The sequence below is a fragment of the Mugil cephalus genome, chromosome 16, assembly GCF_022458985.1.
Source record: "Mugil cephalus isolate CIBA_MC_2020 chromosome 16, CIBA_Mcephalus_1.1, whole genome shotgun sequence".
In the NCBI taxonomy this organism is placed as follows: domain Eukaryota; kingdom Metazoa; phylum Chordata; class Actinopteri; order Mugiliformes; family Mugilidae; genus Mugil; species Mugil cephalus.
The window spans coordinates 8239225-8267091 of record NC_061785.1 but is presented as its reverse complement, the minus strand read 5'-3'; the positions used below and the strand labels follow the sequence as shown (position 1 = coordinate 8267091).

Below are 27867 nucleotides of genomic sequence, written 5' to 3'. Positions count from 1 at the left end.
TTGAAACAGTGTGATTTTGCCAGAGGAACATCGAATTGTTTCTGCAGACTCTGGAAATGTGTGTTTTTAAATTAGATTCATTATCTTTCCAAATTCAAAAAAAAAAAAAAAAACTGATGGGTATTTCTTTGATTTGAAAGTCTGCACCAGCTAATTAATGCTCATGGAGCTGGAATGATGTTTAACAATCGCACGAAACGTGACTGACGATCTGCAGCGGCAGCGTCTCGTGCGTGAAGCTGTAAAACAAATCTAAATATTGCCATCAACACTCTCCAGTGGTTTCTAATTTTCACCTCACTTGCAACTGCGAGGCGCTTAAAATGCCTCACATGTGCCTCCCCGCGGTCACGTTTTCAGAGCTGCGTGCCGAGATGAGAGGGTAGGCTGCATATGAAAAACCTTTCTGAACAGAAGAACAACGGGTGGGGGGGGGGTATCAACAAATACGCACACACACGCACGCAGCAAAGTAGCTCGAGGCAAGATGGAGGCTTCCACAAGCCAAATGATTTATATTCCGGGAGCGCTCCTCATTCCTCATCGATGTCAAATTGCCATATTTTGTGGGTGCATTATATTTTACGGCATCCTCACACGGGCCGCGACGCTCATCAGGCCCCATCTATCAGGCCCCCCGTCCTGGAGAGCCAACACAAAGACCCCGCAGAGACATGAAGTAGGTGGCTGGTAGACGGGCTGGGATGTCAGAGCACAGAGCGCAGCCAAAATGACTCACGGCACAGCCATAATCTGGCAATTTTTTTTTATTATCATTATTATTATTATTCTCAGCATATTCATAAGTCAACACATGACATACAGGAAACACGAACATAATCATTCTGAATGAAAGAAATCGAGCGACCCGTGGGTCAGCGGAGGCTCTCGCCTCAAAGACATGCGGCGGCGATGCCAGTTTCTAAAAGAATAATCGCACCCGGAGGCTGGACGGGCAACTTTTTGAGGCAATTTGGGGAAAAAACCGTCGTGCAGCGGTGCTAGAGATGGGGAGAGAGAGGTCTTCAAAGCAGGAATTAAACCTTTTTTTTAAATGCTCTAAAGGACAAATTGGGACGCTGTGAGCAAATAGCAAACAGCTGCTGGCAAAGTTATTTTTGCCTTAAAAAGTTGCCGCTGCATCGCAGCCTCGAGGGAAAATAACGTCAGATCCATGCCCTCTTCTGCTGCAAAGGAAGTGCTTTAGTACCCACGTTAGGGGCTAGGTAGGCCATAGAAATAGAATGGGAGGAATTTACAGTGCTGTAATGAGATATACAGTCTATTGTACAGTGTTCGACGCGGGCCGGCTCTTTATTCCTTCCTTATATTTTCAAGCCTGCTGCAGATTCCTGCGTGGAAGGTTTGATAAATGCTGTCTCCGGGGTCATCGCTCTTCAGCGCCGGCTCCGGATGATTCATTTCGGCTTCGGGATGAGCGTGAGGAGAACCGCAGAACACAAATTAAAGCAGCCATTTCACAAAGGGCCGCAGTCTCAGTAATAGTGCATTTTTCTTCTTCTTCTTCTTCTTTTTTTCTTTTCTTGTGTTTGTGGACATTTTGTCTCTTCTCCCACTTTAAAAAGAAAGCCCCCTCCCTCCCCCCACCCTCCAACAAAAAAAAAAAGATAAAACTCCACAACAATTCACCATCGACACAAAAGTTCTCACAAAAATAATGTAAACTAAGAACAGCATTCTCTCGTTCTTTCACGCTCACATGCATCCAAATACAGTATATACACGTAAAAACACATTCCCAGGGAGATTAAAGACAGGCAGCGTTTCGCGGCCGGGTCAGATTCATGTTTCTATTGCATCGCGGCTCCTTCCGAGACAGCTCGGAGTGATGGCGGCTAAAAGCAAAGGGAGGCTTCAATGAGAGAAGAGGCCGGCGCGGTGGAGGGCAAGCGGGTCCCGGCCGGGTCAGTCGTGGATGACGATGGGGCCTCGCATCCTCAGGCTGGGGTGGGGGTGCGGAGGGGCGAGGACGAGCCCCTGCGGGGGGGCCTGGGAGACTCTGCGCAGGGTGATCTGCTCGCAGGGCTGCCGGCAAGCGTGTCTCAGCTGGGAGCGCGACAGCAGCCTCCGGGCCCTCCTGCAGGGGTGGAGACAGGAGGGGACATGAGTGTCAGCGATGCACAGCTAAAAGCAGGAAAAATAAATAAATAAATAAATAAAAAGTACAATCTACTTTATTTGAGTTTTTTTAAATCAACTTTGCTCATTACATTGATAAATATGTAACATTTCACTAGATACTTCAAAATTCAGACAAAACTCTGTTTCCAACTAATAAATGATTGTAGGATAAGTTTCGTATAAAGGACAAAGTAACTGTGCTCTGACTTCGGGTATACGAGACGTGCTTTATTTAACCAAAAAAATAATAATTTAATAAAAAAAGAGGGAAAGATCTGACGAGAAATTAAAAGTAAAGCTGATTACTTTGAATAAGAATTAGAATTAGAAAACGTTTATTTGTCCCAACGTAGGAGATTAACAGTTCACAACAGCATACATAGCGGCAGAAAAATAACAAGAGTAAAGAGATAAATAATAAGATGAAATAGTGTTGAACAATGAGGAATATTGCCCATATTACAAATGCACATTGTGGAGCTTAACATAAATAATTAAAATCCACTAATAGGAAACTTGCAAGTCAACACAGACAAGGTAAACTACTATTCAATGAAAATGAGTTAAATGTCTAAAGAACAACTGTGTGACTGAAAGCTCCAGGACAGTCGCTTGCGGTGGTCCAATATTCTCATTTAACTCTCAGTCAGAAAGAAAAAAAAAATATTTAAGACGTTTAAACTGCGCACCGTTTAAATTATTATTGCAGTTCTTTTCACATCTTAAATTCTGAGCCGGAGGTCTGAAGGAGAGCAGAACTATTTAAAAACCGCCACGTTGTTCAAGAATAAAAATGTTTCAAATGGGATGTTTGAGAGGTAATACGCAGCTCAGGCATTAGAAGTAGCCACTAAATCTTTACTGAATCTTCTTGTTTAAGGCGGTTTATATGAGTGAGCTTGCAATTTTACTGAAACGTGGCTGACTAGATCACGGGGATGGTTTCTTTCTTTGAGGCTCCGAAAGGGAGCAAATCCCCATTGACCCCCATGTTAAAAGGCCCAACTTCACAGCATTATTAAACATGTTTACAGCCTGTTCTGAATTTGATTTTGGTCTCTTTAGATAAACTATCACTATTCATGACACTTGAATGGGGGTGAATTTCTTTCTAACCCATATGTTTATATTTTTATCAAGGTTTAAAATTCTGCATAATTAAGGGTGTTCTTGTTTTGTGTGACAACATCTCAAAGTGACAAAATTTGGTTTGGAATATTTGGAATATCGGAGTGTGGGCAGAGTAGAATTCATCCAACATGGCGACCACAGGCTCCTCCCACTTTGGGCTTCATTTTCGAGGTTCAGAATCCAATGGCTGACCTCACGATAGGTTTGTTCATAGTATATGCAGTCATTGGTCAGGCTGCATCCTGCTGGGTGGATGCTACATGTAGCTAAGTAACATCCACATTAACGCCAAATCCAAAAGTCTCCCAGCAGAACACTGAATTCGATCAAAGTTATTTGCCTCTCCTGTCATTTTAAAGGCCTGTTGTAGTTAATCACTTTGTTATTCCATTAAAGCAAAAGCCGGCTTGGCTCAAGATTGCGTTTGGCTCTTTAATAGTGTCTCCATGACCAAGAAAAAAAGTTTCTATTTCACGAACCAACAAGCAAGGTCTTTACGATAAACCTCCCCGGCAACGGCTCGATGGACCTGACACATCAGTAAAAAAAATAAAAAATAAAATAAGAGAGAGAGAAAAAGAATGAACCTCATAAAGGGAGAAGCAGTAAAGTTTAATTTAATCTAAATGATTCAATAAGAGAATAAAATCTCAGTCAAGGGGCAGCACGCTGCAGCTACACGCGGCCGAGGAAGTGATAGGAAACCGGTTGTTTTTCCAATTTCAGGAGGATTCTCTAAAGGAGCGCACGACATTAACTGGGCATCAGAAATAGAAGTGCAAACACGGTACATTATGAGGTAAGAGACGGGAGCGCCGCTCTGGGGTTTTCAGGCTGGTGGAGGAGCTCGGCTGCGATTTCCAGACTCTTTCTGCTGCGACAGGAAGGCTTTTAACAGCCCACAGCAATCGACTGCACTAAACTCAAAACCATGGGACACTCGCAATTATTGGACTAATGGGATTGAATTGGAGACAGTCGCAATGTACACAACCACAATGTATAGGTAATTATTCACGGTTCCCCTGAGGCAATCTGAGATTTAATGCATACAACGCGTTTCAGTTTCCTCTTCCCTCCCCTCCCTCTCAGCAACAGTGTGAATGCTCTTCTGGCGTTGTGAATGGGAACCACATCAGTTCCTCCGCAGAGCCGCGCTACCGGAGGAAAACACCACAGTACATCATGTCCCCGCGTAACGCCGTGTCTCAACGTGCATGAAGCAATCATGCATCTGCGCCACACGCGTCTTTCAAGTTCAGCGCCCTGGGAGCAATTGCTACACGTCGAGACGCTGGTGTCACGTGTCGCCGAGCGGAATGAGAGACAGAGAAGAACAGATTTGGCTCTGGCGGCACATGATTTAAAGCGCCGCTGTTTGTCAGCTCAGCTGGCCGCGGCGGAGAGGAGGGCAAACATGGAAACCTATCCGCAAACATGTCAAGCTGTCTCATTTGCAATTCTGTTTTCCCATTTGCGCTGCTTTGCCATACATACATTTATTATTTATGGCATTATTAGATGGTGTTGTTGGGCACCGTATGCTGCAGCTGGTCGAGGACGAGGTAGTTCTTCTTATTTTATATACGCCGCCGTTGTTTCGGTTCAGGCCCATTCCAGTGAAAACAAGATGAACTGGAGGGATGACGGAGGAGGTTAATAATGTAGGGAGAAGGATGGAGCAAGGTTCTGCTGCACAAATCTGTTTTAAATTTTCCTTTTACTCAACTTTTCACTAACGCTGCATTATGAAGAAACGCCGAAACCTGGCGTTGCGGTTCACATTCAACAACTCTCCATAAACTCCACAAATTTGTATATAAAGTGGTACGATTTTGGCACCAAAAGCTTTCTGGTTTCCTTTGGTGCTCCAGGTAGCGTTCACCAGTCTGGTTTGAGCTTTGTTCAAGTGCACACTAGTCTCGCATTTCTACTAGTACGGTACGGGGCAGCATGGCCTAGGCACAGTATGGTTTGGGTCTGTTTCCATTACAACCGAGTACCATATTGTACCTCCTCGACGTGGGCGGGGTCGCCAGAACAATGCTGCGCAAAACTGCTGTGATGTCATTTGCAACGCACCAAGCCACGCGCTAAACCGGAAGACCAGAAAAACAGCAGACGAGAGAACACGTGCTGCAAAAAGATGACGTTTGAGGGTAAGCTAATGGTTGCTAACGCTAGCTTGGTGGCCTTTACATTGTACAGTAATGGCTGCAGGCTAGGTTTTTAAAAAGTGGTGGGGTCGAGTCATGTGTTTATTTACAGTCTGGTCGGTCGTCACGCACTTATGACGCTCGTCGGCCAATCAGTGGAAGGCAGTCGGCTGACGTTACGTTTTAGGCCTGCTTGGAACCAGGGCTGATGCGATAACAAAATAGTACCTGGTACCAGGTGCTACGTGCTAGTGGAAACACGCAAATACCGTGCCGTACTGTGCCGGTGGAAATGCGCCATAAAGGAACCATACCACCCTGTTATATCCTTTTGGTAAGCAGGGTGATGTGTTGCATTTGGCAAGGAAAAAAAAAAACCCCGCAAGCTCGTTTCTCGCACCTGAGGCAGGGGTGCCAAACATGCGGCCAACTTGGATGAATGGGCAAAGTGCGAATATTAGATAGAGCAGTGTTTCTCAATTCCGGTCCTCGGGACCCACTGCCCTGCATGTTTTTGATGTTTCCCTCCTCCGTCACACCTGATTCAGCTCATCATCAAGCTCTGCAGTGGCCTGATAAGGAGTCATTCATTTGAATCAGGTGTGTTTGAGGAGGGAAACATCGAAAACATGCAGTGGGTCCTGGTGCCTGTTGAAGACGTCACAACAACACTGAGACACAGAACCAAAAAGCAAATGGCAAAAATGGCAGCAATCTTCATAATATACTAAATGTGAACAATCTATAGGTTATTACACTATTATGATACTAGGCCGGCCTACTTGAGATCAAATTGGGCTGTGTGTCTGTGAAGGTTCTCAGTCATCCAGTAACGCAAAAGGTGTTTGAAGAAAGGCAACTGGACTCGTAGAATTTTTGAAGACCTTTTGCCACTCATCTGAGTAGCTGCTACAGTTCTGAGAGACTGGTGGGAAGTTGAGGTTTGAGACAAAAGAAGTAAAAGAAGCCATCTATGTGGAGAAACCTTCTCTAAACTGAGATTTAATCTGCCATCTATTTACAACACAGTCTTGACTTCTGGCCCCAAGAAGTTTCAACACCATTCACCCGTTGAGACTGGAGGCTCCCACCGACAATGGCTTTGTTAGAGCACCATTCATAGGGTAAGTAGCCCAGGCACACAGGTAAAGTACCGCAGCCGCTAATGGAAATTAGCAGCACCAGTTTCTGGTTCTTGCAGAAACAAGTCAAGCGAGTTTCTGATTTGTTTTACCCACAGAGTTTTCATATTTAAACCTCAACTTTCCACTAGTCTCTCAGGACCGAAGAAACTACGCAAATGAGCGACAAAACGTCTTCAAGTAATTCTACCAGTCCAGTTGCCTTTCTTCAAACGCCTTTTGGACATTTCGGGTCTGTACGAAGACCTCAAAGTAAAACTGGTTTGGTGTGAGGTTTCTAGTCGGACTGTAAACAATGATACTGGGAAAAACTAAGTCCTGAAACATCGGTTGTTGTTGTTAGAAGCTCAAACATCAATGTTATTAGTGGGGGGCCTTTGGGTCCCGTGAGCTGAGGGGAGGGGGCTCTATGGATCACCCCACAGATACTTGATCAGTTTGGAACTTAGAGAACTTGGAGGCCAGGTCAACACCTTCTGCTGTTCTTCATCTTTGTGTGTCATTGCTGTGGGGGTGTCTGGTCTGGTCTAGGTGGGTGCTACATGTCTAAGTAACAGCCAGGTCCAAAGTTTTCCCAGCAGAACATTGTATTGTCTCAACTGGCTTGATTTCTAAGCATCACCCTGTAAGTACTTTATTAATCCACTGTAAATAACCGGTTATCAGATGCACGACCATGAAATTATGGTCTCCAGAGTTTTAACCTCAGCTCCTTTAACGATCCTCTGACTTATCCCTCCGACACCACCATTTTTTAAATGTCAAGCGTTGGCCCAGACATCCATTATCCCTTTCATTTTCAACCTGTCCCATTCAGCCCCGTTAAATGGGACATGTTCTGACCCATTTAACCGGCTGAATTGCGCTAATGACACTTCGCAATACACCGTGTAGCCCCGCGAAAAAGAAAAGGCTTCATTTGTCTTGTCTATTTCCGTTTCTATTTGTCTCTCTCTCTCCCCTCTCCCCGGCTGAGTGGGAGTGATCTCCCACTCCTTCTCCCTGCCCCGTGACACGCTGCGTTCTTCATCACGCCGAGAGAAAAAGAGGGAGGGGGGGATAAAGGGACGGAGGAGGAGAGAGAATGAAAATCCCAATCATCTCTCTTTAGCGTCAGCCTCTCAGAACAGATCTATTAATGTGACAGCATAATACAGCAAAAGGTGCAGAATTCAGATTGATGCTCTCAGTCCGTTGCACATCAACACACAGCCATGTTGATCTTGGTGCTAAGTGAGTGATCCATGCGGGTGCACAGCCATGGCTAATGTGGTAATGATATTTCCACTCAGGGCCCAGCAGTGCCTGGCTCCATCTGCACCAGTTAGCCACTCTAATTTTAGCCCCGGCGGTCCGAGGGCGGCTGTGAGAGCTGGGTGCCATGGCTCATTTAGACACAGGCTTAATGGAAGAACATATTTCTCTCTCACATACAGACATGCAAAACCTTGATTCATTACGTGCACGCAACTATGTCTGTGCACGTGTTGAAAAAAAAAAAAGAAAAACACGACTGTGAGTTTATTTAAGTGTATGTTCACCTGCGTCTACAACAGTCATGTCGTTTGACTGATGGCCGCAATTTGCAAAGAGACACGCGCCACGAGTGATCTGACTGCGTTTTTTTTTTTTTTTTCAACAACGGATACATGAATTGAAGTCAAACTGTTTACAAGGCAAATATATAAATGAATAAATAAATACCAGCTTGTACAAATCAGAATACTGGAGGATGCAGAGGCAATGCATTTCACAAGCATACGGAGGAGCTAATAATATTAGATTTTCTTTTCAGTCATTCAGCCGAATGCATCATCGAATCTGCCCCCGAGTTCATATGATTGAGTCTTCAAAAAGCGTAATATATCCCTGCAGATCTGTGATTCTGCACCGAGGTGCACCGCTGCTTTCATTTAAAAGCTGATATCGGTGAATGGGAATGACGTGCTAAAATGCTGGTAATTAGCAGCGTTAGCCTGCTAACATTTTCTAACTAGCAATGAGGAGAATGTCTTTGGTCTCACAAACCATGATGCCAGATTACAGTTCGTCATGAATAAGGCATGAGTGCTTTTAGGAATTATTATAGGCGGCAAGGGGCTCCAACCTCATGGTCGTGTCGGATCGCTGAGACTTTTAGGGTTCATCCTCTGGGACACATTTCAATGAGTTCCACTACACGTGACATTTCTCACGCTTTCCACAAACGCGCGAAAATGTGCACTCGTCAAAGAAGAACTGAAAGTGGAAGTCTCCGATCTGGTAATCACTTCATTTATCATTATTATTATTTTTACAGTAGTCGCTTATGAATCATGGTAGGTTATCTTTAAACAGCCCACGCCGCCACTCAAGAAAAAAAAATCTCACTCCAGGCTAAATTCAAAACTTGAGAGCACTGCTCTGGGATGTTAAATCATATTTGAGATATAGTCGTTTGCAACAAATCGGTGGACTGCACTGGCACCCTTGGAGCCACATGGCTAATGTAGTCATACTGATCCTGTCAGCGATCACTGAACATAGCCTTAAAGAACAGGAGAGCCAGGCACCACATTTAAATGTATTAAATGTCCAAAAGTACCGAGAGTTTCCGTTTTGTTTAACAACATCAAGGTCTAGAATAATAAAAAAAAAGATATTAAATTAAATAAAGTGGAAGTTCTAAAAAGCTGCAGTTCCATAAATGGCCACTGGGCGGCCTAGAATAAGACTTTTAATATGTCCAAATTCACAGCAGAAATAAACATTTAAAGCAAAGCGTAGTTAAGGTCGTGTAAGGCGTGATGCTAGCTCTTATATGTTGCTCGCTGTCCATCTTGCTGCTGCCACCTGCCCACCTCAGCTTCATTCATGGTTAATTTTTTTTTTTTTTTACTTGGAGTTATTGTTTAATGCATCTCTAGTGCATATGTACGAGCCAAATGCCAAGTCTGAAAGTGGTCAGATTTAAGTGAATAAAACTTTAAAACTTTGACGAAGTGTGTAAAGTTTTCTTGTGTTGATCTCAAAAAATAAATAATATGGCTTGAGAGTGTGCTACACTTTGTTCTAGGACACATTTTACCCCCTAGTCATGGTTCTTGTGTAGCGTTTTCATGAAAATTAGCACTCTTAATTCAAACCAGTTTTGAATTTTCAAGCTAACGCTGTGATTTTCTTTCTTACCTTAAGATATTGCATAACGAAAACAAGCCTTGGCCGGCTTCCCGGTTGCTTCGGCCTATTTCAGAGCTCTTGGGTGCCGCATTGTATCTCGTGTATTTGTGTACGTACGCTTTGCAGCTGCCTGAAGTCACCGCAGGACAAAAATAACCTTCGCAGCCTCATCTGGTTGCTCCACTCTGGGTATTAATTTGCACATGCACGCATCAACACAAACAGTCAGCCAATCAGAGGTCAGTAAAAGGTCACCTTTGCTTACCTGGTCTCCCGGGTGACGAGGAAGAAGCTGTCGTCGGGCGCATCGATCCAATTGGGGCGTCTCTTGCGGATCATGACTCCACCGCGGGTGCTTCCGCCGCTGCTGTTGCGGCCATTATGCTGCAAAAAAGACAATTGAATGTTGTGCGTTTCTTCAAGACGCGAGATGAACTGGTAAAATGAAGGTTGTCGGAAAACGAAAATAGGGGCACAAGACACCCACCATGAGAGGTCCACCTGTCGTACCTGGGTTCTCTGCAAAAACAAAGCCACAGCAGTGAGAGAAAGATGCAAAGTGTGGATGAGGGAGTCTGTCAGTTGTAAATAGTATTGATTAGTTTATGACTTTTCCTAGTAACAAGTGTTTCAATTGCAGTAAAAATAGTGAAGTTACCAATAAAAAACAAAGTGTCAGACTGAAGTTGAATCATCCAAATTATCCAAATGACCCCCATCTGCTGATTCGTTTTCATTAGAATTAGTTGTCATTCTCTCCAACGAGCTAGTTTAGATAAGAAATGGCAGAAAAGGTTATCAACTCCGAGTGTATCTCCGCTAATTGGATTTTATCAAGCAAAAAGGATGACAGAAACATTGGACATCAACACTGTTTGGTCCCCAAGGTTCATTCACATCATAAGTAACTCAGTTAAAAGAGAGAGGGGATGCATTTTCCAATAGTTTGGAAAGGGTGGGGTGGGGGGGGGGCGGCTTTAACGAGACAAGTAATGACTTTCTGCTTCAGGGCAAGATCAAGTTAAGCAATAACATTCTTATTGGGAAAAACAAGTCATAATTGCGGAATTGGTTCTCTCTTCATTGAAATCTATTTATATTTCTATAAAGGAAGGTGTGTGTGTACCTGAGCGCCTGTCCGGCTCAGCCCTGCTGTGGTGATGGTAGCTGCGCTTTCCCAGCATGCCGTGGGGGCCGTGGGGGAGGGAGGAGAGGAGGCGGCGCGGAGGCGGGGTCTGCAGGCCCGGCGTGCGGTGGGAGCGGGGGGCGTGGGCCGCCGGGCGAGACTCTGGAAAGAGACACCACACTGGAGCTGCATAAACCGGCTCCTGCAGAGCATCTGAATAGTTTCATCTTTTAAAAAAAACACTGGTGTGAGGGGAGCCCCGACTGCGGCCGCCGTGTGCGTTTTATTACCTAGGAACTGCAGAACACTGGTCAGAGTGCTCCTTTGGGCGGCTCTGGTTTTGGGCAGGCGGGTCCCTTGACCTTCCGACACCCTTAACATGTCTAAATACACACAGAAACTTGCGTCAAGTTGCGGACTGCACAAACTCTCTGCACATGCTGAAACCCTGCCGGAGATGCGTTCGTGACGACTGCGTAAATGCAAAAAACGCCTCTTCTTGTGCACATGAACGTGGAGAAAGAGGCCAAACCGCCGCCGGATCAGGGGATGCCCACAGAGGAATCCTCTTCCGCTGCATGCACATACAGATGTCAGTACATGCTCGCATGCAAAGAGGACACACCGTCAACACACACACACATACATACAACTTATGGAGGCGTTATGACAGCAGGCACTGGAGTCCCATGCTGGTGAGAAGGAGGGGAGGAGGTGGGTGTAGGGGGGAGGGAGGTGCATTGCGAGGGTGCGTCTCTCCTCTCCGAGTGTGGTGGAGTTGATGGACAGATAACACGGACACATGAAGCACAAGGACTCGGAAGAAATGCTTTCAGGTGTGGCTTTATTTGGAGGTCTACTCTCACATTCACACAGTAATGAAAGAAAAAAAGAGGCAAAAAAGAGGTAGAAGACGATGAGATGAGGATATCGCAACAGTCGTTAGAAAAATGAAGGGTGAGGAGGCAAACTGCAAGGGCGGGGCGGGGGAGGGGGCGGGAGGGGGGAAATGAGTCTGAAAGGCAAATCCTGTCCGGGGGATTTGCAAGACAAGAACAGCGACAGGATGGATCTGAATGAATATTGCATGATCATCTGAGTGAATGGTACGGCGAGGTAGGGTCCATCCTAGAGGGGGCATTGACTCCTTGCAGGTGAGCCTAAACTATAGTCAGCAGCAAACAGGAGCAACTACATTATTCTTTGTACACGATTATCAAGTGTCGCCCCACCCCCCACCCCCCCTCCTCCTCTCTGACCCGTCTAAATCTCAAAAGCAGTCATAAACATTTCGTTTAATAAAACCCACAGGAACACACACACGGTTAACAGAGTGAGGAGAAAAGAACAAAATGGAGATGGCAGAAAACAAAAAACAAAAAAAAAACACGCTGAAGCCGAGGTGCGGCATTTACAATGATCGTTTGTGGCTGAGACAGCACACAAGTGTTGGGAGGAGGGGGGAGGGTCGGGGGGGGAGGGCGTCACTGTTTCCAGGTGCGCCGTGCAAAATAGAGCTTCTCTTAGTAAAATACATTTTCTCTGCATCTAACTTCAGCAAATATACGGCTCAGACTATAATAAGACTTCTATTGGATGCCGTTACAGTCTACTTGTTTATGACAGGAGCACATTCAGTTATTGTGTGTGTGTGTGTGTGTGTGTGTGTGTTTTCAAAGTGTGTGTGTGTGTAGGTGGGTTTATGTAGAAGAGCCTGGTTTAACCATTAATCTTTGTATAAGTTTGCAACAATGGCTCTTGAAAGTTACAGCAAATCGAGAACCGTAAAAGAACAAAATATAAATAAAATAATACAAAAAAAAAACAAAAAAACACGAATGAAAAGATGATCAAAACTCATAGTTATGAGGACAGGCAGTCTTTATTGGAAACAGGGGGTGGGAGAATACAAAAAACAAAATAATAATAATAACAATAATAATAAAAACAGAAAGAGACAGACGGGGGAGAAGAGATGGGGGAGGTTGATGGAGGGGTAGCTGGGGCGAGGAGAGGTGAGGAGGGGTGTGTGATTGTGTTTCTGTATGCTGTGTTTTGTCTGCGTGCGTGTGTGTGTGTGTGTGTGTGTGTGCATGTGTCTGTATGTGTGTGCGTCCATGTAGGCAGAAGTTAGGAGGAATTGAAAGAGCTCTTACACTCTGCCTTTATGGCCCCACAGTTAATGGGGACAAAGGGCCGGCGTGCGGCACGGCGCAGCCTGATGATGTCACGGCACATGTGCCGGGCCAGCTTGGTGAGGCGGGTGGCCTGCAGCAGGAAAGCCTGCTTGGTCTTCATGGAGGACTTGGGGCTGCCGCTGTTTCGCATCGGCACCATGTGGTTGGACTGGCGAGGGGCGTGACCCCTGGAGCGAGACTCCTGAGGACGAAGGAGGGGAAAGAGACGAGAATGAGGCGTGAACGCGACGGAACTGCTGACACAACAGTGATAAAGAAAGAAAATCCAGGAAACTGTCTACTAGTGATGTGTGGATCGATACTGAATATCGATACTTCCGATATCAGGACTTTATGGTATAAAGTCGATATTTTGGATACTTCAGTCATTTGAGGTAATGTAGGAACACGGTGGAATAAATACTATAGTACTAATCAATAATTACTCTGATGTCTACGATTGGAAATACACTACTTCTACTGTCTAATGGCCTTTGTATCGGTGTATTTTATTTTGAAAATATGCTCACAGCAAACTATGCGTCCAAGCTACCAGAGAAAAAGCAACTAATTCCTGTTGAACAGAAGCGGCTGATTTGAAGTAAAGATGCCGTTTACATTGGATGTTCAGCTTGACACAGCTTTTTCAGCACTACAATCACACGCGAGGTGACAAAAGCCCGCACTGGATTAGCCTGACGAGCTACACTGTCACATCTTAAGTGTTCCTTCGTACGGTTTGTGACGTCGTCCGTTTAATCGCTAACTAGTTAATAAAACAAACAAATATGATCGGATGATACGTCAGTGGAGTTGACTCAACATCTCGTCGGCTTGTTGCTTCATAATGTTCGGCTTCTATTGGAAATGTGTTGCCCTCTCGCTGCTGGCGTAATAACCAGTTTAGGCTTCTGCATCAAATTAAGGTGCAACAGATAAATAACATCTAAAACATGTGTCGGGCATCAAAAGTGAAGCCAAGCCAAATACAGCTCCCCCTGGTGGGTGACTGTAGTATAGGTGCGTTCGGTAGTAGCGCATTTCTGCTTTCGCATTTCAACAAATCTTTTGCTGAAATTGAAACGGGACGTGTCGACGAAAATAAAAAAAGAAACAGCGCGACCAGCGAGTGAACCAGACCGACTACGTCACGGCGTCTATGCCCCGCAGTATCTTAAATGAGCCTTAACGCTGAACCAATTATATTTCTTGTCCTTTCTCTCTGGATATTGTACGTATTCTTGCCTCTACCTAATCCCCAGATCCATTTAACCACACCCCTATATTTTTATTATATTTTTACCATGACAGAAAACAAATAAAAGAATGCAGCTAGGCAGAGGGGTTGAACTACTGGGGGATTATGACTTGACAGCCTGAGCAATATTTCACCACCAACAATGTAGCTGAAACAGCCGTGGCTGATTAGTGTGAACAAAGCAAAAGACTCACAGGACTTGTGTTGAAGGCTAATGAAACTGACCTTGAAATAAAAAAAGAAAAGACTAGAATTTCTTCAAAATCGTGTGCGCCACTGAGGATTACAGTCTCCAAAACAACGATCAAGGTGAGTCAGTATTGAACCTTCGTGAAAAGAGGATTTGTTTCGTTTGCTTTTCTATTGGATTGCATCAGATAAACAGGAGTATTCAGATTAGTAGTTAATGAATTCATACCAATAGTAAGGGCTAGATTATAAATCCCATTAAACACTTCCTTGGCATTGTATTAATTCTATACCGTATAAACACAACTTTACCAACATTTTACATCTAAAATAATTAGCTAAAGGATTCACGACTTTACTTTTAGTAAATTAAAGCACAACCTTTCAAACTGGTCACAGTAGAAGGATAATGCGTGTGAATTTAGTAACAGCTAATATGTAGGCTGCAAGCCCTCTGAATAAGTGATGCTGACAGCTCAACCTGTCACTTGTGTACTCCAGATGTTGCACGTTATGGAAGCACATCTGATGCGGTAGTTTGAATTATTTATTTATTTTTTTTTTAAACACTTTCTGCACATTTAAACGGGTCCTCTTCTGACTGACGCTTACGTTGCTTGCTGGACTGGGCGAGGTCCTCTCCTCCGGGGCCTCGGCTCTGCTCGGCATCTTCAGACCACCGTACTTCTTCCAGTACATCCAGCAGGAAACGCACAGTCGGCACTGCATGTTCGGAGGCCCCCACGAGTACCACTGGGCCGACTGCACGGCTGTTAATGTACAAAACGCATTAACGCTCGTTAGAGAGATTTCAGGAGAAACTGGTCTCAAGGGACTCTGAAAACCGATCTCTTTTCCACTGTCTCTCTCCAAAATGATCAATACTCTTGAGGGACTCGTGCTTAATAGTGACTCTACGCACCGAACAAAAGGCAGCAGAGCAGAAGACAAAATATGCGGATAGAAGGGTTGGAGAAATTTTGCTTATTCTGAATCTCAACATCCCACATCGCTTGTGATTTACGGACACGCGGCTCAGACTGATTCAGAAACAGCAGCGTTATTTCCTCTCACTCCTCTGGGACATAAATATTCTTTGTTTGCAGCAAAGAATATTTATTTCTTCACAAATGCGAATTTCATAAACGCGCCTGTAGAAGGGAAGGCTCAGAATACGCCTTCATAAAATGCACATTTTTACAGAGACTGCAACACATTCGATATCCAACCCTCCCTGGGAGCCAAATGAACTGAGATATCGATCAATGGATTTGCAAGAGTTGCTGTTACTAAGCAGATGAGACGGGAGAGGGAATATTAAAGGAAAGCGCCCCCTTGTCAAGTCAGAAAAAGTCATTAGCGAAGCTCAATCTTTTAGCGGGCCAACACTTCATCTGTTTCCCTTTCATTTCTAATTGACTTATGTTCACTGGCGATTTCAATTTCACACTTGCCATGCTTAACCACACACTCGCTCACACACACACACACACACACACACGAAAACAAACTCACTGTAGCAGCTCTCGCAGGGTCTGCCCACGCCTGCTGTATGGTAGGCCCCAGGGCCTGCTCCGTTCACCGTCGCCATCTTGCCGTTGGTCATCGAGATCTGGTTGGGGTTGGGTTTGTTACTGGCAGAGAGAAGGAGAAGAGACGCAAGAAGCATGAATGACTGCAGCACTTCGCATTAAAAACCAGATGAAACCGTTCGTCTCGCTGCGACAGGCTCGTTAACAACGCTGAAATCTAGACTGACTGAATAGTGAAGTAGAGAAACTTACTATGTGGGGATATAAACCTGCTTCAGTTTGCTTTCTGCCTCCGCCGCCTTCAGTCTCTTCTGCTCATGGAGAAACACAAAGAATATAGTCATTCATGAATTTCTTGCAACAAACAGCATCCTCTAACACAATTTTCATTCAAAAAAAAATAAAAAATAGAATTGCAACTTAAAAGAAAACTACTGATAATCATTAAACGTGTCAAAGGCGTTGTTTCCTTCCTTCTTTGCAAGCGACCGTGTCCTGACACCTTCCACTGGGTGAATGCATGAAGCTGATTTTTCTCTGAACACACGAGAAATGCTGCGACACGAAAGGTTAACCCTTCATGTGCAGGGAAGACTCACTCATGTTTTATGTTTGCCAATCCAGATGCGCCACTGCGCCTTGTAGTTGAGCTTTTTTGACAACCACACGTTTTGGGTGAAGGGTATAACCCATAGTCTGTATAAAAATGTGGACGTATCCCAACTTCCTTGCATTGGCCGAACTGACATCATTTTCCCTGAGATACAGGCGGCGCCATATACATTGTACATGTATTTTAATTCATTTATTTTAATTCAGTTTTACTTTCACGGTCAACGGAACCTTTACAAAGCAGTTGGCATGGCAACTGCTGGTCGCCATCATGTCACATCCTGTTTGTGTAGCGTCAAATAACTAACTTAAACGAAACTTATTCACAAAAACAAATGACACTTGATCATTGTATCAGCATTATATGATCCACCTAAAATGACTGAAATCGTCCTTGAAAAACAATTATTTGATTTTATGTATTTTAGTGGTTTAGTTTGACCCGAGTCCCGCCTACTAACATGAAGGAGGTGGAACTTATGTCCTATACTGCAGCCAGACACCAGGGGGAGCTCTACTTGCTTGGGCTTCACTTTTGAGGAGCTGTTAAACCTCCTTATTTATACAGTCTATGATATAACCACAGAGGCCAAGTTTAATTGATAGTTAATTTAATTTTGATAGAAAACCTGCACTACTTCCATTTTCTAGCCACTGCGGCTATAAACTATCACATATAGGATATGTCTCTTCTACTGCACCCAGTAGAGTCTACCTGCACTTTATTTATGCATTTCAAACCCTGTTTTGTATTCTTTCTTAATCTGTTTTGTAAACTACGCTGTTGCACGAATTCATCTCTTGCAGGAGACTTGCACTGTGCATTGAATTATTTCTTTTGTGCATTTGTGTCGACTGGCTTGGGTCTTGTATGCTGCACCTGAATTGCCCTTCAGGGACAGTAAAGATTTACAGTACAGTACTAATGAGGGGAATTATGCAGTTTCAAAAACTTATACATATATATACAAATCAAAAATTAAATGAAAGACAAATAATCATATGAACTTACAAAAACAAATATTTCTCTACATGTCGCTTTTGATTCATATTAAAGTAAGTACTTTTAAACAAAAACTCCTGAAAAAGACTTTAAACCTTCAGCGTCAATCAGATTTTTCCACACCACAGAGATGAAGAAAAACCCTGTCACAGTCTCACCTGTTGCACGTATCTGTCCGTGGTCTTCCACATGTAGTAGTACTCTATGATACTGGTCAGAGACTTCCAGGGAAGCTTCACATGCAGAAAGAGTAAGATGTGGAGAGCAGGGAAAGAGAATTAATGATATTAATATCTCATGTTCTTGCCATCTGGGTGCGAAAGTCTTCATGTATATTCATGAGCGAAAAAGGCATCGTGACCGCAGCCTCTACCGGCTTTGCTTGGTTCTAGGTCCCAGATGAAAACACACACTCCTGCACCGACACACACGGCAATTCACACATTTAATAAGTATTCATGAGCACCTGGTGTCAAGGCGCACACCCATATCCCGCCTGTATTGTACAGTAGAGGTAGATGATGGGAAGGAAAGTTCAAAAGAATCAGATAGTCTAACCCCTGCAGGCTTGAAAGGTGAGCACTGAAATTGATAATTTTGTCCTTCACAGAACAGCAGATGTGGTCTGGTTGAATTTATGCAGATTAGAATGGGTTCCCATTGTAGGAAAGAACTGTTTTAGAAACTTCTCTCATGTCCAATATGTTAAGTAAGTTGCAACAATTCAAAACACACTTACAAAGTCTTGTCGGATGTCATTGAAGTCTTTTCCATATTTCTCTAACGCCTCTTCGAACATGGCGGCTTCTGATGCGCTCCACTCCTCCATCTCATCCCTGCAGAGCACGGGGCCGCCCGCTGGCACCAGCACACTCAACGCGCTGGAGAGGTCGTAATTATGACGATGCAGCGTGTCCATCGCGTGGAACTGCAACCAAGACATACAGAAAGGTTACACTCCACGATGCGATGCCGGATCAGCTGCCGATAACATAGGGGGGATGCGCCAACTCACCAGTGTGATATCTCGCGAGGCTGCGGCTGCGCTCATGTGTAAGCTTGGCTGTCTAACGGAGCTGCTGCAGTCCAACGCTCGGGCAAAGGTCCCGACCGCCCTAAAAACACCCAGGAGATACAATGTATTAATTATATACATATATATGTGTGTGTGTGTGTTACCTGCTGAATGGTTAACACTAACCAGTAGTGCTCACTGTTTTGTGTTTTCTTTTTCTCAAAAGTAGAAACGTTGAAGATATGCTCGCGGTAAAATGGAGCAAGTGCATGCAAATGAGCCCTTAACAAAATTAACTGTTGTTTACTGTGGTTTAAACACAAACCTCAGGTTGATTGGATTTTTTTTTTTTTTTTTTTATCCAATTTCCATCCCTTTGTTATAAAGAAAAGCCGTGATACATCAAAATATTGGATAACGGATTCAATAATGAGCGTAACCTACAGCAACAATAATGTGCGCTTATTTCTTTTGTAATATCACACTGCGTTATGTAATCTTGACACCACTACGGGGCATTAATTGTGAAAAAATTATTTCATTTTCTAGGACATACAGTATACACCGATCAGGCATAACATTACGACCACCTCCCTATTACTGCGTAGGTCTCCCTTGTGCCTCTGAAAAACTTATTACTCATCAGAGAATGGACATGGGCCTTCTGAGGGGTCAGGCTTCATCCTGCTGGGGAAGCTTTCTGCCATCAAGGAGTGTCACTGCTATGGGGTGGTGGCTGGTCTGGTCTAGATAGGTGGTGCATGTCTAAGAAACATTACCAGGTCCAAATGTTTCCCAGCAGAACATTAGATTGTCACAAGATGGCCAATGTTATTTACTTCTACTGTCAGTGGTTTTAATGTTGTGGCTGATCAGTGTATAACATGGATATGATGGAAGGAAAAAAAAAAAAAGTGACCTACCGTGCCACCACTAGAAATTGGTCTATCTGTTTGTTGGTGAGCGGACACTCTGGATCCCATAGCTTTTCTTCTAGTTTGGACTGGTCCCTCTCGTCTGCCTCTCCTGCAAAAAAAACAAAAACAAAAAGAGGCAACAGCTTAGAGGAAGCACGGGATCATAACTGCACACAAAAGATGAAGAAATCCACTAAAACCCTTATAAAAAAATGCTTATTAAAAAAAAAATCACAAATTACAATGCAATGTTTTAGAATAATGGTAAACTACAAGCTGTGCAATGTACCTTCTTGTAACATTTCAGGTACGTCTGCCTGAAAGCGCGGTCCCACTCTGATCTCTCCTTTATCAGCCAGCAGAGTCTTCTGTGTCGGGTCGTACACCAGCGAATAAAAGAAGGTATCCTGGAGAAAACAATGGATCGCTCAGCAAACGTACGCATCAGCCTCCACGACCGGGCCACAGGAATCTGACGATGCCACTAATGGGCCACTATTACGTATCTCGACTTTAACCTTAGATCCATTGGGACATTCCTTGCTATTCTCAGTAATGTTACTAAGAAACTCTGCTGGTTTACCCATAATCCCCCACCATATAATAGACATAACAGTCCGTGCTGTCATACCGGCTGGATAATGACATGGTAGATCGAAGAAAGCTTTAGAAAGAAGATAAGAAAAATTTACCCGAGAGCATTTTAATCCAAACCCCTTCTACCTGTGGACACTTTGCTGTGTTATTTTTAAAATCAGAGCCCATCTGCAGTTCTGTCCTAAGAGTTTCTGTGGGGTGTAAGTCACAGCAGCCTGTGTTTTTTTTATAAAAAAACACAGCTTTAGTTTTCTATCCTTGCCCTGAGGATATAACGGTTCTCCATAAGTATATAAAGGAGATAAATGATCAAAAATGTTAAAGAACTTAAACTGGACTTGTGGAGTTTCTTGAAGAAGTTTCATCTACGTAGAGCGTGGGCGTAACCCGTCAGAAACTCGCTCGACTAGTGAAACATCTTCAAGAACCTGTGACGTTTCAGATGCGCCGTGACCTGGATGACTGAGAACCTCCACAGACTTCACAGTAGAGCTACACGTCCTCGGACGTCACAGCTCGGCTCTCTGATGTTTACCACAGGTCGGAACAGTTACAGACAAAAGACAACTGGATGCCGCAATCTGGGGGTGCGGTTTCAAAATGTCTGAAGACAAATTTCTTCTCAATTTCTCCAACACGGGTACGTTTGTGTTGTGGGTCATTGAGTGTAGATCTGTGATTTAGGGATGAGTTTTTTGTTTTTTTTTCAGCCTTTTGTCACTTAAGAATTATGAAGTATGTGCTATAATTCAAAGTTTGGACAGATGATGGACAGATGATAGACCTCGGGATAAACAGTATCAAAAATATACTTTTTTATCATCCATTATAATTTGCAAAGTAATTAAAACAGTCTCTGATGCGCAGTGGAGTAAGATGGAAAGTAGCAGAGCCACGATAACGGAACATGAATTTGAGTAAAACACAGAGTTTGTTTACTCTGTGCAGATGCGCCACATGAAACACAGATGTAGGGGGGTAACATCTGAATCACAGGACGTCCTCAGGTAAAACTAACCCCGTGTGAAACGGGCTAACGTATGAAACCTCCACTGCCGCCTGAACCAAAACTCATATGTTATCTGTACATCCGGCCCCTCGGTGATAACAGCCCTCATCTGACAAAAACCAGTAAGTGACATCAAATTTTCTTCTCTGGGGCTTACCTCTTTGTCAAGGTATGAAAGAACAGCTTCTGTCTCGTTCAATAAAGCAACACTGCACTTCCCCCTAATGGATAGAGAGAGGGAGGGGTGTGTTAAACACAAAAGAAGTGAACAGGCCTTTATGGATAGGTTCATGGCTGAATGAGCGACTATCCGTGGGCACTGCCTGCACACGACGAGGTTCTGTATGGTCCACATACGAAGCATTCGTGTTACCTGATATGCGTCGCAGGTAGACTCTCATACTGCCGGGAGAGGAAGAGCTCTCTGTGGCGAAGCTGGTGTTTCTGTTTGTCTGTTAGCTCTGTCTCTGTCGGGCTCTCCTTCTCTTCTTCCAACTCCTCTGTAAAAAGGCACAAGCAGAGACGATTAAATCAGCGAAAATTGCATCAGTGAACGTATTAATAAAAGATTAACTGATGTTGCGATCCATGCATCACAGGCGCAAACTAAATAAAGACTTGTGACAGATAAATTACGAACCCGCAGATCAAAGACGAAAATCAAAGTCAGATCCATTTGTCTCTGGACTTCATACGATACTGCGGAGCTTATTTATACCGAAATAAAAAATGGCTCTCGAGTGCTTCGCAATCACACGCCAAAGCTGCGATCCACTAAAGAGACCCAGGCTATTATGCAGGCGACTATGACTAGAAATGTAATTTTAAGAAGACAATGCTCATACAATAAATACTGGATTTGCTGCAGCCGTGTTGGCACATAATACCAGCCAGCATATAAACATTTTAAATCATTACTACACAGTGCAGGCATATACTTACACATAAAGAACATCCATTACTGGTAAGTACATTACTACGAGCGTTCTGACACCAGAGTAGTGTTCACAACCCTGTAAATATCAAACTAACTCGGATGCTTTACTGTTGTTGTTTCTAATTAAGTCACTTGTTTATCACAGACATAAAGAGTTTAGTTGCTAATTCATAAAACGAATTGGGGATTTTGTCATTATATCAGTTCAGTCCGTTCGTTAAAACTTTGTACGGTAGTGATGGTAAAAGAAGTCCATACCAGGTCTGTCGATTCTTCAAATTGAAAATTTGGACACTTTGACAGCCACAAACATATTTTCTATTCAAAGTTATTGTGTTGGAGGGTAAGTGGCCTCAAGAGCCTATAGGAAGGGACTGGAGATGCTGGATAATAACAACTGGTTGAGGTGCATCGACTCCCGATTTGTGCCACATACGTTTTGAAAAAGGCTCAGCTCACGACGCGAGTTAGCCGTTAGTCACGTCGCCGTCATTACCGCTCAGTCAATCAAAACGTAATTGTTTTGTTCACAGATTAGTCTGGAACCTATTTGCAAGGGCACTTATCCACAGATGCAGGGGAGGAAAAAAAAAAAAAAAGACATTGGATGGAAATGGACGGACCTAAAAATCAGTTAATGTAATGACACGCGTGATGTAGTTATCTTGGTGTTTAATGAAAGGCTGTGAGCGGCCCGGCTTCCAAGCTATGGTCCCGGTACATAATAACACGTCGGTTTATTTCGGAGATTTGCGGTTACGTCTCTTGCCATGCTAATGCTTCACCCGCAGCTCTTGTTCGATCATGTGCTCCGATGATTAATAATCCCTCCAGACAAAGCGGATGCAAATTTTGTGACAAGGCTCGGCCATAACTCCACCTTATTGCTCCCAGCTGAGATTTTGACTCGAATTAAGAAATAAAACGTTTAGTACGCCACCTTCAGCCTGGCTCGACTTTTACCAACTCTGCACATTCTGCAAATCACATTTAGTGGCTGCGCTATCGCTTTTCCCCTGAGCCATAAATTGAGTGACTTATTTTTTTTCACAACGTGGTGGGCACTGCTACTGGTTTTATTAATGCATCGCCGTCTTCTTCCAGCCAGCTGGTGGATCACGGACCACAAACATCGAGTGCAATAAACGCTGCTGCATATCGTATGGTAAGGAGTCCAGGTAAACCAGCAAAACTTGTTTTTACAATTGATCTCGCGTACAGAGAACAGTGTGTAGTCACGCTACATCCCCGTCATGTAAACTTTATAAGCACATATATCCACCCGTCGTCCTGCTGCTCTCCATCTAAGTGTGTTGAGATTGCTTTGGCAAGCGGGAATGTTTTTTAACGCTCCGGTTTTCTCGCCCTCGGTAATAAACAATTCGAGAAATTAATGCGATTGTACATAAATATGAATGACGCCACATTTTCAAGTGGTACAGAGACACCTATTTATACTTCAATTGCAGCATCTCTGAAAATAGCCGTGACTAAACGGCTGCACTCTTGAGACTGCGGGTGACATGAGAAATGTGACATAAAATGTGCGAGGTGCTAAATTGAAACGCCGCTCGAAAATGTCTGCATGACTGACATGAAGCAGAAGGCTTCTAATGGCTTTTTGGAGCGTTAATGTCTTCTAATTAAAAAAAAAAACAAAAAAAACGGATATATCTGATTAAATTTGAGAAACATGACAAAAAATTTCCACATTTTTTTCTCAAATTAATTTTTTTTATTCTCTTAATCAGTTCTTCAATTCATCCTGCTTCACTAACAAACTAATACTATTTGATGGAAATGTCAGAATTTAACCAATTTGCAAACTACTTTTAATGAACCGACCGATCAGTTAATGAACTTTCTATTTGAGATGAATATATATATTAATAATAAGAGCAAAGTAACAACACTGTGTTTAACAACTCTGATTCAAACGAGACACGACGGGGGTTAATACTCACTTGCATGTTTGTCTGCGAGCTGGATGAGGCTGTGGGAGATGTCTCTCCTTCTGTAGAAACAAACCACCTTGGCCTCCACATTCCCACTGGCGGTCTGAAACAGAAGGGCAGAGAGAGCCACAGGTTGATTGAGGGAAGGGGGCAACACCTCCCTGCGGAACCCTCTAATTTCCCGAGAGACCTGGCTCCGTTGTGACCAGCGCAGCAACAGTGTTTTTGATCAGAAGATTGATTTATTGTCCCCCTGTATAATTAGTCTGACAGGCTTTAAGACTCAGTCAGTATTAAATGCCGTGACTGATGTAGACTGACTGGATGTGGGGGTGTGAGGTTTGAGAAAGGACTCGGAAAACCTTTTAACTCCTTAAACTGCCTATCTCCAAGTTCTGCCATGTTATTTTAGGACAGTGTTGATAATAAGGATGTGGGCAAGAAGAAGCAGGAACGATGGCGCGCACTGCAATGCAACACCACAATCCTGCAGCCACAGCAATATCCATCATGTTTGATAAACCGCATACAGGATGCATTAGCTGCAGTGCATCTTTATTAAATTGTCACGCTACAGGAATTTACTTCGTCCGTGAACTCTCAAAATGTTGCAAAGAAATTTAAAAATTAGCCGTGTTTCCATAAATGTGGCCGCGTAGCGTCTTTGTAGATGGAACTATAGGTTAAGGCTTTTTTCCAGGTTCGGTGGTAACAAGCGTTCTGAGTGATTTGATCGTAACTGGAAAGATTTTATCTGAATGAATGAGGTCAAACCATGTCCGTGCAAGAGGACACCGGTTGAGACCACGATCCGTCAATGTGGTCAGGAGGAGATGCAAATTACACAAACCACCTCCAAATGTGATCCGAGTGACAAATGCTAGTACCAGGTCTGAACGGGGTTCAGCCGCTGCAGGCGGCTGCAAAACAAAAATAGAGTAGAAGAAGCAGAAGCTGCAAACACAAAACGAAATGAGCCTTGCACATGGGAGCGAGGCGTCTTCTTTACTGGTAGCTAATCAGTCATACGACCAATGCTACGTCAGAGCTCAGAAAGTTATTTTTCGAAAAACAATATATATGTTTTTTTAATTTTCTATAAACACTTTCTATGCGGCACTTCAAAATGTGTGAAAGAAACATGGCTACTGTCTTCTCACACATTTTTTTTTTTTTTGTGTAGCGTTTTTCAACCCAATATTGCATCAGTTTTCTTGATGGAGATAAATAAGACACTCCTTGGACACATGTTAAAACAGGAAACTGATCAAATATTAGCAGAATAGCGACATTAGTTTTGTCGTAATAATAAAACATGGCAGGAGAAGCACAGGTGTATCAACAAAGGCTGCATTCCACTTAATGTGTGTAACCATGTTGACCCACTCAAAAGAGCCATTGTCAATAAAATTTGCTTCACTTGTGCTTTTGCTGCTATGATAGATCAAAATGTTCCCTGTGAAATGGGGGGTATAAATTTTCAAAGCTGGCATCGACTTACACGTGGCTTCATAGCTTTTTTTTTTTTTTTTAGTTAAAAACCTGCTCTTGAAAGGCTTATTATAATAATAACCCCACCTACACACGCACACCTATAGGTGTGTCGACCAATACTAATGACTTAATGACAGTTAGGACGCCAAAGAGCACCTGTCTCCTTCGGTTATATCGCAAACACTCAAATGCACACACAATTGTAAAGAAAGTGGGGTGTGGGCAGGAATGGAGAGGAATCCAAGTTATTCACCCTTGGGCACAAAGAGTCATAAACACACACAGATAAAAAAAGGGACACCCAAACACTTCAGTACCTTGTTGAGTTCTTCTATCCGGCGGATCAGGTAAGGGTTACTGGAGGAGTTCTCAAAGAATACATAATCTGCAACAGCAAACACAAATTGATTATTTTACTTATTTTCCAGATCAGCCTGATTCGTTACTGACTTTTCCGTACATGCATTTCAGAAGAACTACCATCCCATTCCAAACTCCCAGAAAAAAGTAATTTAAAGAAGAAAAACTGGCTGAGCAACATACCATAGTGTTCCCTCTTGGTTATTAAAAAGAGAAGCCTTTTTAACACTATACACACTACATTTGTGGACGTCCACTAATGTAGGATAATTGCAAGCATCATCAAATTCAAGGTGTAAAAAAAAAATAAAAAATACTGATGTTGTTCGAGATTCTCACACAGCACGTGAATGCAAAATTGTGCTCACTTAAATACACACGTTTACTCCACTGCCCGTACTTAAAGTCAGTCAAGGCAGGATACACATGAAACTTTGCACAACTTCAGTCCCTGGCAAAATGCTACATTCAAGCACCATCAACAAATGTTGCTATGACCAAGTTCAAGGCGCAATAAACACTCCTGCACAAAGATAAATATGTGAGAAGCATCCGGATAGCATCATTTTGCTTTAATTTGCCAATTTGGCAGCAATAGGATATATAAATAAAATAAAAAAAAAAGTAGCACAAATATAGTTTGTTGTTATTATTATTACTATTCAGACAGTAAAAAAAAAAAATTTAAAGAAAATGGAGCTGGACTTTACAAAGCGCACCTGAAGGCAGCGGGAGATCTTGACTAAAAATGTGACCATATGGACAACAAACAGATGAAACTAAAACTAAATATGCCCCTGATAAAGTCCTGCCGGTGGTACCACATGCACGACAACATGGTTTCTGGTTACAATGCACGTCAAGCATCTGCACATTTTTTTGTGCCAAATTCACGGGTATTTTAGTGATGATTTGCAGCTGGAGCGAGCGAAGTGAATTAAGAGGTGTAAAACTGGACTTCCAGCGAGACGCGACGACGCCATGAACCGAGACAATAATTTTGGTGTGCTAACGAGCTAGCCGGTCTAGCTAGCTGGTCACCAAGCCAATTCGCCGAATAATTTTGCACGCTCGTGGCGAACGCGAGCGAGCTGCGGGGCAAACAAATGGCAACTACTGTCACCAAGATCACCAAAAACGCGTCCCACAAACGCCACAAGCGAGCGGTGAATTTGGGAAATAAAGCTCCACCAGTGAAGCCACTGCTGATGCTAACGTTACTAATGGCTGCATGCCAGAGGAGGCAAATACAAAGGCAGCCTCAGACTACCCGTAGTAGCATTTGAACAACATTTACGAGGATATGTCTGGAGATGTAGCCCCCTCTCCGGTGTAAGCATCAAACCCCTGGGGCTGGGGAGCAACAAAGGTGCTTAAAAAAGGGGGACTCAAAAATGAAAAATGTTTACATTGTGAGCTAGCCATTTAGCAAGCTGGCGGCTAGGCTGCTGCTGCTGCTGCTGTGGCCACGACAGACGCGAGGCCTGACCCATTTTGAATCCCAAATATTTAGAAATTCTCACCTTCCTGCTCCAACTTATCTCTGCTGGCCTAGCGCAGCAATGCCCCGCTATTAAAGGCAAGCGAAGTGAAACAAAAATACAAATAAACACCACGTTATGGACAAGAGATGCAAAAAAAAAAAACCAAAAGGGGGGTTTCTGTTTGATTTAAAAAAAAAAAAAAAAAAGGAGAGAGAGAGATCCACATTGACATACATACCTCCGACCCGGTACATGTTGGCCGCCATTTCTGCCCTCCCAGAGCGTTAACCATAAACTAAGAGAAATACAATAAATTAATAAAAGAAACTATAAAACTTGCTTTCTTGAAAGGTAAAAGGTGCGTTAAATTATGATCGTCGAGGCTCCGGATGTGCACCCTATCGGGCGATTTTTGTCAATTCAAACCCCCCCTCCCCACCTCCTACGTTTCACACAGTACCGTTTACAATAC

At 43.5% G+C, this 27867-nt stretch overlaps 1 protein-coding gene across 3 annotated transcripts; it reads right to left on the bottom strand.

Annotated features, from left to right (window-relative positions):
• Positions 1–749: 749 nt before the first annotated feature.
• On the bottom strand, positions 750–27867 carry mta3 (metastasis associated 1 family, member 3). 3 transcript variants are annotated; one of them, XM_047609164.1, is made up of 19 exons: positions 27634–27867; positions 25869–25936; positions 24067–24160; positions 21539–21665; positions 21323–21386; positions 19849–19966; positions 19566–19668; positions 18643–18742; positions 18367–18555; positions 17786–17860; positions 16265–16323; positions 15996–16114; positions 15093–15250; positions 13013–13235; positions 11147–11239; positions 10857–11018; positions 10218–10249; positions 9996–10114; positions 750–2098 (listed from the first exon to the last, which is right to left on the bottom strand). In XM_047609164.1, the coding sequence occupies exons 1-19, from the start codon at positions 27659–27661 to the stop codon at positions 1927–1929; spliced, it is 2103 nt and encodes a 700-aa protein (XP_047465120.1). In that variant the 5' UTR covers positions 27662–27867; the 3' UTR covers positions 750–1926. The 3 variants fall into 3 exon arrangements, 2 of the variants coding, with proteins under 2 accessions (XP_047465120.1, XP_047465121.1); XM_047609165.1 differs by having other exon boundaries at positions 1980–2098; positions 9986–10114; positions 27634–27866; XR_007114458.1 differs by lacking the exon at positions 750–2098 and adding an exon at positions 10389–10496 and having other exon boundaries at positions 9998–10114; positions 27634–27865.